At 51.1% G+C, this 12277-nt stretch overlaps 1 protein-coding gene across 1 annotated transcript in view; it reads left to right on the top strand.

Annotated features, from left to right (window-relative positions):
• The first annotated feature begins 689 nt into the window (after positions 1-689).
• Positions 690-12277, top strand: part of ACYP2 (acylphosphatase 2) — a 135429-nt gene continuing 123841 nt past the window's right edge. Inside the window, exons 1-2 of the mRNA XM_074949402.1 lie at positions 690-997; positions 11745-11761. Of these exons, the coding sequence (XP_074805503.1) occupies positions 928-997; positions 11745-11761 (87 nt within the window). The 5' untranslated portion in view covers positions 690-927. The remainder of the gene's footprint in view (positions 998-11744; positions 11762-12277) is intronic.

Here is a 12277-nt window from a genome sequence, read left to right as displayed (position 1 = left end):
TTGACTAGAGAAGTTGAAAGGGTCTTTGCCCCAAGCCCCCTTGCTTCCTGGAGAGGCCAGGGAAGGGAGAGACTCCCCCATACATGCCCTTCCCAGGGGTCTCACACACAGTTATTTGCTGTGGCCTGCCAAGCTCCCCGTGCACCCCCCCATGCACCCCCTCAGGGTGGAGTGGGGGTGGGAGCGGGGGCAGCGGGGTGGGGGCTTTTGTGTCTTTACATGAAAAGGTGTCAGTGATGCAGCCCTCGGGCCAACGTACTAGTCCTAATGTGGTCCTTGTGGTGATTTGAGTTTGAGAGCCCTGCCCCATCCCAAATGTCCGCACATGGCCTGCCCTGACACTCCTCACCTTTTCCAGATGGGGGAGAGAGTTCTTCAGGGTGAACCCGAAGTTGTGTTGGGGGAGAGGACTTCCTGGGAGGGCCAGTGGGTCTCTCCCTCTCCTGGATGTCCTGGGGGGGGGGTTCTCCCGCTCCTTAGGGGGTTGTCTCTGGGGTCAACGGTTGGGGGAGAGTCCCCCAGGCTGGTTTGGGGGGAGGGCTCAATATTGGGAGATCTCTTCCCCTGCCGGCAGGGGGGGTCGAGGGGTGTCTCAGGAGTTAGGGGCCTCCCCCACCCCGGTCGGGGTGAACAGCCGCCCTCCCTGGGGGGGTCTCTCCGCGCGGGCTGTGCCCCGGTGCTCGGGCAGCGCTGGGGCGGGGCGCGTTCTCCCAGCTCCCCGCACCGGGCCTGGGCAGGGAGCTTCGGGCCCGGCACAGGCTCAGCCTGGCACGCGGCCGCTTTTCCAAGAAGCTTGAGCCCCGCGGGCTGCCGTCCAGGCCCCGCCAGCCGAGCCCAGGAGGTGAGGGCGGCGCGCCCCAGCTCCGTAGGTCCCGTGCACTCCCGCAGCGGGTCGGAGCAGGCCAGCTCCCTCGCCTGCACCCCGCCATGTCCGCCCTCGCCAAGGCCTCCGGCGCCCTCAAGTCGGTGGACTATGAAGTGTTTGGCCGGGTGCAGGGTAAGTGCGGGGGGCGGGCGGAGCGGCTCCTCGGCCGGAGGGGGGGCGGAGTGCACGATGCGGCTGGATGCGCATGCGCGAAGCTCCTGGGTCGGTCACTGCGCCAATGCACTTCGTTGGCTGGGGCCTCAGGCCCCTGCAGCAGGGAGCCCGGGGAGCAGGGGCTGGGTAGGGGGCCCCGCTCTTCCCACCCTCCCCCATGAGAGCGAGAGGGAGCGGGGGGTTCGGCCCCTAGTCTTTCCCTAGTGACGGGCAGGAGTGGCCTCAGCTGGGCAAACGTGTTAAAGTTCAGCATGCGACTGAGGTCAATGTGTGAAACAGGTCTTGTAAAGGTCCTGTTTGTGCTCGTTAAACGTGCATTATCCTTGGTGCATCTAGGCAGTAATCCTGCTCCTCCCATCCATATAATTTTTCCAGAGGGTTGCATAAATGGGAGGTGACTCTGGGAAGGAGTACGGTGGAAAGGGATCTGGGGAGTCGTAGTGGATCCCAAGCTAAATATGAGTCAAGAGTGTAACACTGTTGCAAAAAAAGCGAACATCATTCTGGGGTGTAGTCAGGGCCGTCCTTACCCATACGCAAGTACGCAGCTGCATAGGGCACCAGGAAATCTGGTGCCCCAAATTTCCTGATGCCCTGCACAGCTGCATGCTGCTCCAGCCCCTGCTCTGGCTCTTCCCCAGAACCCCTGCCCTGCTCCGCCCCACCCCTTCCCCGACCCTGCCCCCACTCCCCTGAGCTCAGCAGCCGGGCTGGGCCTGCACTCACCTGCAGCGGGAGTGCAGTGACCCGGCCCCAGCCGTGCCACCGGTGAGTGCTGGGGGTTGTTCCCCTCTGCCCCCCAAGCCAGCCCTGCTCCCCCTGCGGAGGCCTGGGGCCCACCTCCCCACCCACAGAGGCCTGGGGCCAGCCTCCCCGCTCCTCTCCCATGGAGGTCTGCCCCACCCCCGTGGATGGCTGCGTAGGGCCGCAGAATTGCTAGGGATAGCCCTGGATGTATTAGCAGGAGTGTTGTAAGCAAGACATGAGAAGTAATTCTTCAGCTCTACTCTGTACTGATTATGTCTCAGCTGGAGTATTGTGTCCAGTTCTGGGCACCACATTTCAGGAAAGATGTGGACATATTGGAGAAAGGCCAGAGAAGAGCAACAAAAACAATTAAAGGTCTAGAAAACATGACCTTTGAGGGAAAATTGAAAAAAATGGGTTTGTTTAGTCTGGAGAAGAGAAGACTGAGAGGGGACATGATCATAGTTTTCAAGTATGTAAAAGGTTGTTACAAGGAGGAGGGAGAAAATTTTTTTTTCTTAACCTCTGAGGATAGGAGAAGAAACAATGGGCTTAAATTGCATCAAGGGAGGTTTAGGTTGGACATTAGGAAAAACTTCCTAGTTGTCAGAGTGGTTAAGCACTGGAATAAATTGCCTAGGGATTCTCCATCATTGGAGATTTTTAAGAACAGGTTAGACAAACACCTGTCAGGATTGGTCTAGATAATACTTAGTCCTGCCGTGAGTGCAGGGGACTGGACTAGATGACCTCTCAAGCTCCCTTCCAGTTCTATGATTGTATAAAAGCTTCAAACTCTCTCCGAGTTTGAAATTTGAGTGCTTGAGTTTCACAGCCATACGCTGCCGAATGAGGAGGCTGGATTGTCTATGAAGAACAGAAGCTTTCCCAGAGATGTGCAATGGCGCCCCTTTACGATGAACTTGGAGGCAATGAAATTTCATGAGCAGTGATGCACCTTGAAAGCATCCTATTGATCGAAGCACCTTTTGCAAATTGTAGCTCCACCAATGGAGTAAAGTTGTTCGGGGAGGGAAAGGCTTTATCCTAAAAGAGGTCCACAGCATTAGTAATTAGGTGAACCGGCATAATAAACAGAAAAGTTTAAAGATGTTAAAAATTGATAATTAGAAGCGCACTGCTTTGAAGTGATTTCAGGAAGCCCGTGATATAGTTCTGTGGGGCAGACCTAGCTTATTCTAAGAAATAAGGATGTAATAAATGAAGTATGTAAATAAGTACAAAATGTACTTAAAATACTATATGGTCAAGTGTAGTCTAAATTATTTTTATTTTCATTCAGTGTGTGTGAAAGTTAGATAAGAGGTTCATAGAATATCAGGGTTGGAAGGGACCTCAAGAGGTCATCTAGTCCAACCCCCTGCTCAAAGCAGGACCAATCCCCAGGTTGATATCTTGAAGCAGATAAACCTAGAATGGAAGTTTCAGTTCTTCTTCAAGTGTGTGCTCATGTCGATTCCATTCCAGGTGTGTGCGTGCCCATGTGCACAGTTGTCGGAAACTTTTGTCTTAGCGTTATCTGTAGGGTTGGCTGTGGCGCCCCCTTGAGTGCCACATTCATGCGTTGGTATATTAGGCGCCGCTGACCCTACACCCTCTTAGTTCCTTCTTACTGCCTGTGGCAGTTGGTTGGAGTGCCTCATCTTGCCTTCAGCAAGAGTGTTAGCGGTTCTTCATAGTCCTTTGTTCTACCTAATCTGTACATAGTTAATAGTAGTTAGTCTTTGTAGTGTTAAGTTAGAGTACTTAGAGTCCCGGCTGGGACTTTGTCCCCAAGCGGGGCATGCCCCACTCTCCTGGCTCCAAACTGTGTGCGTCATGCAGCAGGTCAGTGTTGATCAGTGACCCCCCCACAACAGCTGCCTGAAGTGTTTGGGGGAAGCCCTTAGAAAGGTCAAGTGTCGCATTTGTAAGAGCTTCCGTCCTTGTACAGAAAAGGAGTGAGGCTTCAGTGTGAAGCGCACTGCCGGCACCAGGCTCCACCTGGTACTATTCCCCCTTGCTGGTGCCGAAGAACCCCCAGAAGAAGAGGAGCCCCTCGGCACCAAAGGGCAAGGGGGCTGTGGGCAAAGGACCTTTGTTAGGCCATACGCCCACTGTGGGGTTTCACAGGGGTACTGCTGAATTCAGACCCCCCAGCCTGGTCAGGGATCCACCCCTGACCCCGGGAAGTAGCAAAGGTCGCTGGCCTCTGCCAAGGCCATCAGGGCCCGAAGCAGTCCCGGTGGCCAAAGAGCAAAGCCAGCCGGCTTAGCAGGTGCCACACCAGGTGATTGTCTTGGCTATGACCCCAGCACCAAGGGGAAGCCTCACAGGAGGGCGGAGCACCCCTGATCACCGGACCTCAGGCACACATTCCCATCTCTGCGACCTCGGACACTGGAACCATAACGTGGCTCTCCAGCTAGACGACCCAGGTCCCTAATGCGCTCCCCGCCTACTAGGCGCTGGATGCCGGAGCCGCGATGCTGTTCCCCGTACCGCAGGTACCGGCGAACTTCCAGCCACAGGTTGCCTAGGCCCCGGTCACCCTCCCCCAGGCAGTCTCCAAGATGTGGGTCACCGTCCTGGAATGGCCGCTCAGAATCATAGCGCTGGTCCCAGTCGCCCTGGTACTGCTCCTCCAGCAGATGTCACTACTTGCCTTCACCTCGTAGATCACTGTCCGAAGTCAGCAGGCAAACCTAGGCCTCGACAGCTCCACCGTGATCGCTGGAGGGACAGTGGTGTGGGTCGGACCAAGAATTTAGCCTTTACCCCAATAAGGGAATTCTTCTTGACGTGGGAGACCATTGCAGCACTGACCACAGTGCCATCGCAGCAAGGGCAGTGGCCTACCCAGTGGCCATACTGGAACCCATGGGGAGTGCCGGTTATGCCGGTCACGTATTCCCAGCCCTCCCTGGCTGCCTCGGATAAGCCGGCCATGGCACCGCTGGCGCCACAGTCAGAACACGGTACCGAGGCAGATGCGGCACCAGCGCACCAGACCCCAGCACCAAAGGAGCCTTCCCCGGACAAGGAGGGGGAACATGCTCTTCCTCAAGCAGGACAGTCCTCGTCATCATCCCCTGATGAGGCGATGGCTGGGCCTTCCCACTCCAATAGTCCCCCGGATGACTTTAAGGAGCCTTAGGCCCTCCTTAATGGATGGCTGAAAACTTAAAGCTCCAGGTCAAGGAGGTCAAGGAGGAAGCCGACGACCTCTTCAATGTCATTTCGGCCACCACTCCTGCTCGGATCGCATTGCCCCTCCAACTGGGGGGTCCTTAAAATTGCCAGGTCACTGTGGCAAACCCCCTCTTCTATTCTGCGACCTCTAATAAGGTGGAAAAGAAATACTATGTCTTGCAAGGGGATTTGAATGTCTCTATACACATCCCCCTGCAGCATCACTTGTTGTGTCTGCAGTGAATGAAAGGTACAAACAGGGTCAAGTTAGCCGCACACCGAAGAACAAAGCGGCCAAAAGACTTGATTTGTTTGGCAGAAAAGTTTATTCGATGGCTAGCCTACAATTCAGGGTCTCTAATCACCAGGCCCTGCTGGGATGCTATAATTTCAATCTGTGGGACTTCCTGAATAAATTCAAAGAGGCCCTCCCACAAGATCATGCCCAGGAGTTTGCTGCGCTGGTGGACAAAGGCACGTTGGTCGCCGGGGGAGGGGATGTCCTCCAAATGGCCTGGGACACTACTGACTCGACAGCCAGGGTGGTCACATCTGCAGTGGCCATGAGATGCAGCAGTCCCCTGGGCTGTCCCAAGAGATGCAGGCCATGATCCAAGACCTCCCTTTCGAGGGTACCGGGGTCTTCTCCTAGCTCACGGACTCAAGGCTCCACGGCCTTGAAGACTCCCGAGCCCCTCCATTCCCTGGGCCTTCATACCCCGCAACAGTCTAGGAAGCCTTTCTGTCCTCTGCCTCCTCCCCATCAGCAGTCCAGGTCCTGGGGAACTCCAAGAGCAGGCTCCTGCAGGAGAAAGGATAAAGACCAGGGGCATAAGAAACGATACCTGTCATCTTCCTGCTTGGCTGCACAACCTGACCATCCCTGAGGCCAGGGAGGCTAAAAACAGTAGTTTTGAGGGTGCTCCTGAGCCAGTCTGATGGATCCATCCCTCCCCTTCCTCAACTGCCGCCGCCCTTTCTGGTCGGCCTGGTCCTGTATCACCTTGGACCGTTGGGTGCTCAGTACACTTTCGTCGAGCTATACCCTGCAGGTTATCACAAACCATCCCTCCCACCCCTCTTCCCCATCACTCTTCAGGGACCCTTCTCACAAGCAGCTCCTCGTTCAGGAGGTCAACAGCCTCCTCTGTCTGGGGGCAGTGGAGGAGGTCCCTTGGAACATGGAAGGAAAAGGGTTCTACTCCCGTTACTTCCTAATTCCGAAGGCAAAAGGGGGCCTCAGACCCATTCTGGACCTGCCTCAACAAGTCTCTCAAGAAGTTGAAGTTTCACATGTTCTCTCTGGCCTCTATCATCCCCTCCCTGGATCCGGGAGACTGGTACGCCACCCTCGATTTAAAGGATGCTTACTTCCATATTTCCATTTTTCTGGGGGCACCGGCGCTTCCTCCATTTCATGCTGGGACAGTGCCATTTCCAATTCATGGTGATGTCCTTTGGTCTCTGGTCAGCCCCAAGGGTGTTCTCAAAGTGCATAGTGCCGGTGGCTGCTTACCTGCAACATCAGGGAGTCCAAATTTATCCATACCTCGACAACTGTCTAATAAGGGGCCGGTCCCGAGACTAGGTGTGGAGGCATCTCGAGCTGGTCTGTTCCACCTGTCACGACCTGGGGCTGATAATAAACGAGCAAAAAGTCTAAAACCCCAGTGCAATGCATAGAATTTATTGAAGTGGTTCTCAATTCCATTCAGGCCAGGGCCTTCCTCCCTGAGACTTGGTTCCAAGCCAAGGTGGATCTCATCTTGTGTATACAAGCCCATCCGTTCATCACAACCCACACATGCTTGAAACTGTTGGGACACATGGCGGCCTGCACATACGTGGTCCGGCACACGCGGCTCCACCTCAGGCTGCTACAGGCTTATGGCTTATGTCCCCAACCAGCACAACCTGGATCGGGTGGTCAGAATTCCAGACAGTGTACTGTTATCTCTCACCTGGTGGCAAGATTCCACACTGCTATTGGAAGGAGTCCCTTTTGTGGCTCCGGCCGCACTGATGACCCTCGTCTCCGATGCTACGGACCTGGGGCGGGGAGCCCACCTGGGCGATTTCAGTATGCAAGGTCATTGGTTCAATTACAATTGCTCCTTGCATATCAACGCCAGGGAACTCAGGGCGGTTTGCCTGGCTTGCCAAGCCTTCCTACCTCATATACAGGGAAAAGTGGCTCAGGTACTTACAGACAACACAGCAGCTGTGTTCTATATCAACAAGCAAGGCAGAGCCAAGTCGACAGCCCTCTGTCAAGAAGCCCTCAGGCTCTGGGACCTCTGTCTGCAGTATGGTATACATCTCATTGCAGCGCACTTTTTAGGGGCCAAGAACGTCTTGGCAGATCGCCTCAGCAGGACCTTCTTGTCTCACCATGAGTGGTCCCTCCATCCAGAGGTGGTCAGATTCATCTTCCACAAGTGGGGAACTCACTGGTTGGACCTGTTTGCATCCAGGCAGAACAGGAAATGCCATGTCTTTTGCTCAATGAGAGGCTTGGATGGGGCGGGGGGCCCTGTCAGATACTTTTCTACTCCTGTGGTCGGGGGCTCTGATGTACGCCTTTCCTCCAGTGCTGTTGCTCCCCAGGGTCCTCTCAAAGATCAGGCAGGACAGAGCAAGAGTGATCCTCATAGCACTGGCTTGGCCACACCAGCACTGGTACAGCGTGCTGCTGGACCTTTCAGTGGCGATTACATTCCAGCTGCCTCTCAGGCCGGACTTGCTATCTCAAAACCACAGCAGTCTTTTGCACCCAAATCTGACGGCACTGCACCTGATGGCTTGGCTGCTGCATGGTTGAACGAGCGGGAGCAGCAGTTCTCGGCAGATGTTCAGCAGATCCTGTTGGGAAGTAGAAAGCCCTCTACCAGGGCAACCTACCTGGCCAAGTGGAAGTGGTTCACATGTTGGACCTCGGAGAAAGGCGTCTAACCCGAGCAGACCTCGTTGCATTCATTCTAGAATACCTTCTGCGTCTCAAGCTCCAGGGTTTGTACCTTTCATTGATCAAGGTCCACCTGTCAGCCATCTCAGCATTCCATCTGCCGCTTGAGGGCAGGTCTTTGCCCAGGACATTCCTCAAGGGCCTTTAGCACCTCTACCCACATGTCAAGGATACTGTTCCTCTGTGGGACTTGAAGCTGGTGCTGTCGTGGCTCACGGGTCCCCCTTTTGAGCCTTTGGCTTCCTGTTCTCTCCTTCTCTTGTCCTGGAAGGTTGCGTTCCTGGTCGTAGTGACTTCAGCCTGTCAGGTCTCGGAAATTTAGGCGCTCACCTCGGAACCGTGTTATATAGTTTTCTACAAGGACAAGGTACAGCTGAGATTACACCTGGCTTTCTGCCCAAGGTGGTCTCTCACTTTCATTCAAGCCAGGACATTTACTTACCGGTCTTCTTTTAGAAGTTGCATAAGTCAGAGGAGGAGAGTAGGCTGCGTGCCTTGGACGTTAGAAGGGCTCTAGTCTTCTACATTGACAGGACCAAGCCATTCCCTAAGTCTATGCAATTGTTCGTCGCAGTGGCTGACAGGATGAAAGGGCACCCTATATCCTCCCAAAGAATTGCCTCTTGGATCACCGCCTGCATTCACTTCTGCTATCATCAAGTGAAGGTGCTGCCCCCGGCGATTGTCACCACCCACTCAACCAGGGCACAGGCCTCTTTGGCAGCTTTTCTGGCCCAGGTGCCTATCCAGGACATCTGCAGGGTGACCACCTGGTCATCCATCCATATGTTTATGTCCCACTATGCACTGACCCAGCAGGCCCAGGACGATGCTAGCTTTGGTGGGGCAGTACTGCAAGCTGCGAAACCGTGAACTCTGAGCCTATCTCTGTAGATACTGCTTGTTAGTCATCTAGAATGGAATCAACATGAGCAAGCACTTGAAGAATTAAAAAACGGTTACCTTTCGTAACTGTTGTTCTTCGAGATGTTGCTCATGTCCATTCCATTATCCGCCCTCCTACCCCTCTGTCGGAATTGCAAGCAAGAAGGAACTGAGAGGGCACAGAGTCGGCGGCACCTAATATACCGATGCATGAGCGCGGCACTCAAGGGGGTGCCACAGCCAACCCTACAGATACAGCGAAGGCAAAAGTCTCTGACAACTCTGCATGTGGGCATGCCCATACCTATAATGGAATGGACATGAGCAACACATCTTGAAGAACAATAGTTACGAAAGGTAACTGTTTTTTCTGCATAATTTAACTAAGACAGCTTGACTAGAGAGGGGATGTTGGCAATAGTACAAGACAAACTACAAGGGCATTGCTTAAATTACATGAATATCTTTAGACAGAGAAGGTAGGTGAGGTAATATATTTTATTGGACCAACTTCTGTTGGTGAACAAGATAAGCTTTCAAGCTTACACAGATCTCTACTTCAGGTCTGGGAAAGGTACTCAGAGTACCACAGTTCAGTTGGTCAAATAAAAGATATTACCTCATCCACCTTGTCTCTCTAATACCTTGGGACAAACATAGCTATAGCAACACTGCAAACATGACTATCTTTGTAAGTTATCTGGCAAGTGCAGGTCTCCTGTTTGGTTCTGTTATATTGTAACTCTATTTAAAATACATTATTGTTAGCTGAAAGTATTGACAACTTGCTCAGATTGTCAGAATATGCACCACAGATAAATCAGCAATAGAGGATCAGCAAAACATTATTTAGTTCTGCGTTAAAATTTTTTATAAAAATCACAAACCATATTACCTGGCAGCTGATGGATCAAATTTACCATGGAAAAAATGGATATAATACCACTTACTTTGATGGAATTGTATCTACCTATACCAGTGATAAAGTTCGCCTGATATCTTTTTGATCATGCTTGAGTAGATGGTGTGAAGGAAGTCTATGGATTATATAGTTGTAAACAGGAATAAAAATACAAACATCATAAACTGAATGAGAGAGATCCATGTTACTGCTACTGGTTTGTACAATGTCTAGCTCAATGGGGGCTGATATTGGTAGGGGCCACTAAACACTGCTGTAATGCAAGCACATAAAAATAGAATTCTTGTTTGTTTGTTTAATGCATGATATAACTCTTATCTATCCTGCATAACTAAGGACTCAGTACTTTCTCCATGAAGGTATAAACTGACTCTGTTCAGATAGTGTTCTGTAGTTTTCTAAAAATAAATGCATAAAAGGTTATATATATTCTACTTATATATGTTCTCATACATAAGTTTAGCCACCTTAATTTTGTTGAGGGAGTAGGCCACCAGTTGGGTAGCTAAAAGCTTGGAAATATGTTTTTATAATATAGCATTTATTTCATACTTGGAGGCTCTTGACATTCTGCGTTCTCTAAAGATACTATCCATGCAGGATTTTGACTACAGATCTTACCTCCTTAGCAGAAGATGATGGAACTCTTCTAGTTTGTGAGTCTTGAGGGCAGAAGTAGTGGGATAGGGGATATGGCTTGCACTCTACTTGTCCTTGTGAGCCTTCTGAACATTCCACTCAGTTTCTTCAATGGTAGGCAAAGTTCACAGAAAGAAAATGCCAATTCTGGATGTTCAACATGAGGTGTTTATTTAAAAAATAAAAAAAGAGGAGGGGGGGCTCCTGAGATGAGATTTTCCTGCAGAAAAATTAAGTACATGATGAAAGAATCAAGGGGGCCTGGCTTATCTTCTACGTTCCTACGGTTGTCCTCAAGGATTAAAACCTGAAGCTCTAGGAGTGTTCTTCCGCTATATTGCTAAAAAGTTAAGGTTAGGGATAGAGAATCCTTCAAACTGATATATTCAGAGAAGCAGGATTACAAGTAAGACATTTTCTCTGTCATTATTTGTCCTAAGGAAGACCATAATAAGTAGGGCGGTACCAAATTAATGGCCATGAAAAACGCGTCATAGACTGTGAAATTTGGTCTCCCACCGTGAAATTTGGTCTTTTGTGTGCTTTTGCTCTGTACTCTACAGATTTCATGGGGGAGACCAGTGTTTCTCAAATTGGGGGTCCAGACCCAAAAGGGAGTCGCAGGGGGGTTGCAGGGTTATTTTAGGGGGATCATGGTATTGCCACCCTTTCTTCTGTGCTGCCTTCAGAGCTGGGTGGCCGTTGAGCGGTGGCTGTTCGCCGAGAGCCCAGCTCTGAAGGCGGCGCCTGGCCAGCAGCAGCAGCGCAGTAGTAAGGGTGGCAGTACCATACAACGCCATCCTTACTTCTGCGCTGCTGCTGGTGGCGGCTCTGCCTTCAGAGCTGGTCTCCCAGCCAGCAGCTGCTGCTCTCCAACAGCCCAGCTTTGAAGGCAGCACCGCCACCCGCAGCAGTGCAGACGTAAGGGTAGCAGTACCTCAACCCGCCTCTACAATAACCTTGTGACACCCTCCCTCCCCCAACTTCTTTTTGGGTCAGGACCTCTACAATTACAACACCGTGAAATTTCAACTTTAAATAGCTGAAATCATGAAATTTACAATTTTTAAAATCTGATGACCATGAAATTGACTAAAATGGACCGTGATTTTGGTAGGGCCCTAATAATAAGGTCAAAACATGTATGTATGTATGTATAAACCTAACTCCTAAGTCGCTATCTGTTTTTAGAAGTGTGATAAATAGGTATAACCATTCTTTAAAGTTTCATAGAAAATGACTAGAACAAACCTCTAGTACTCAGTTTAGTTTACAGACACACAAATTAGGTAAAGTTGTTAGCAATGGCATTAATTCTGATCAAATTAATCTCTTTTCTTTTCATTTTTTTCTAGGTGTTTGTTTCAGAATGGTAAGGCAGCGTGCAGTGTGCCAATTTTACATTACAACAGTGTAATATTTCCAATGCTAAAAATATCGTAGGAGGCCTATAGTAGAGTACAAAGGAATCCAGCTGGCGTTTTCAGTCCTTAGCTGGACAGTTAAGTATTGTGTGGTTTTATTGTTGTTTTTTTAAATCATAGGTTCTTTTTATAGTAGATACATGGTATAGAATAATCCTACTATTAAAGTAGAATTCTTTTAAGAAAAGTTTATTCATATTGATGTTATTGAATTTGTTTGTATCATAGTAATATCTAGAGCAGGGGTCTCAAACTCAAATGACCACGAGGGCCACATGAGGACTAGTACATTGGCCCGAGGGCCGCATCACTGACACCCCACCCTTGCTGCCCCTGGACTCCACCCCTTCCATGAGGCCCCGCCCCTACCCTGGCTCTTCCCACCCCTTCCCTGCCCCCATTCCAACCCCTTCCCCGAAATCCCCACTCCAACTCCGCCCCCTCCCTGCCCCCAGGGGGTGCAG

This window comes from Natator depressus, chromosome 3 (genome assembly GCF_965152275.1).
Source record: "Natator depressus isolate rNatDep1 chromosome 3, rNatDep2.hap1, whole genome shotgun sequence".
NCBI lineage: Eukaryota > Metazoa > Chordata > Testudines > Cheloniidae > Natator > Natator depressus.
The sequence above is the reverse complement of the archived record's forward strand: the minus strand, read 5'-3'. Positions and strand labels throughout refer to the sequence as shown.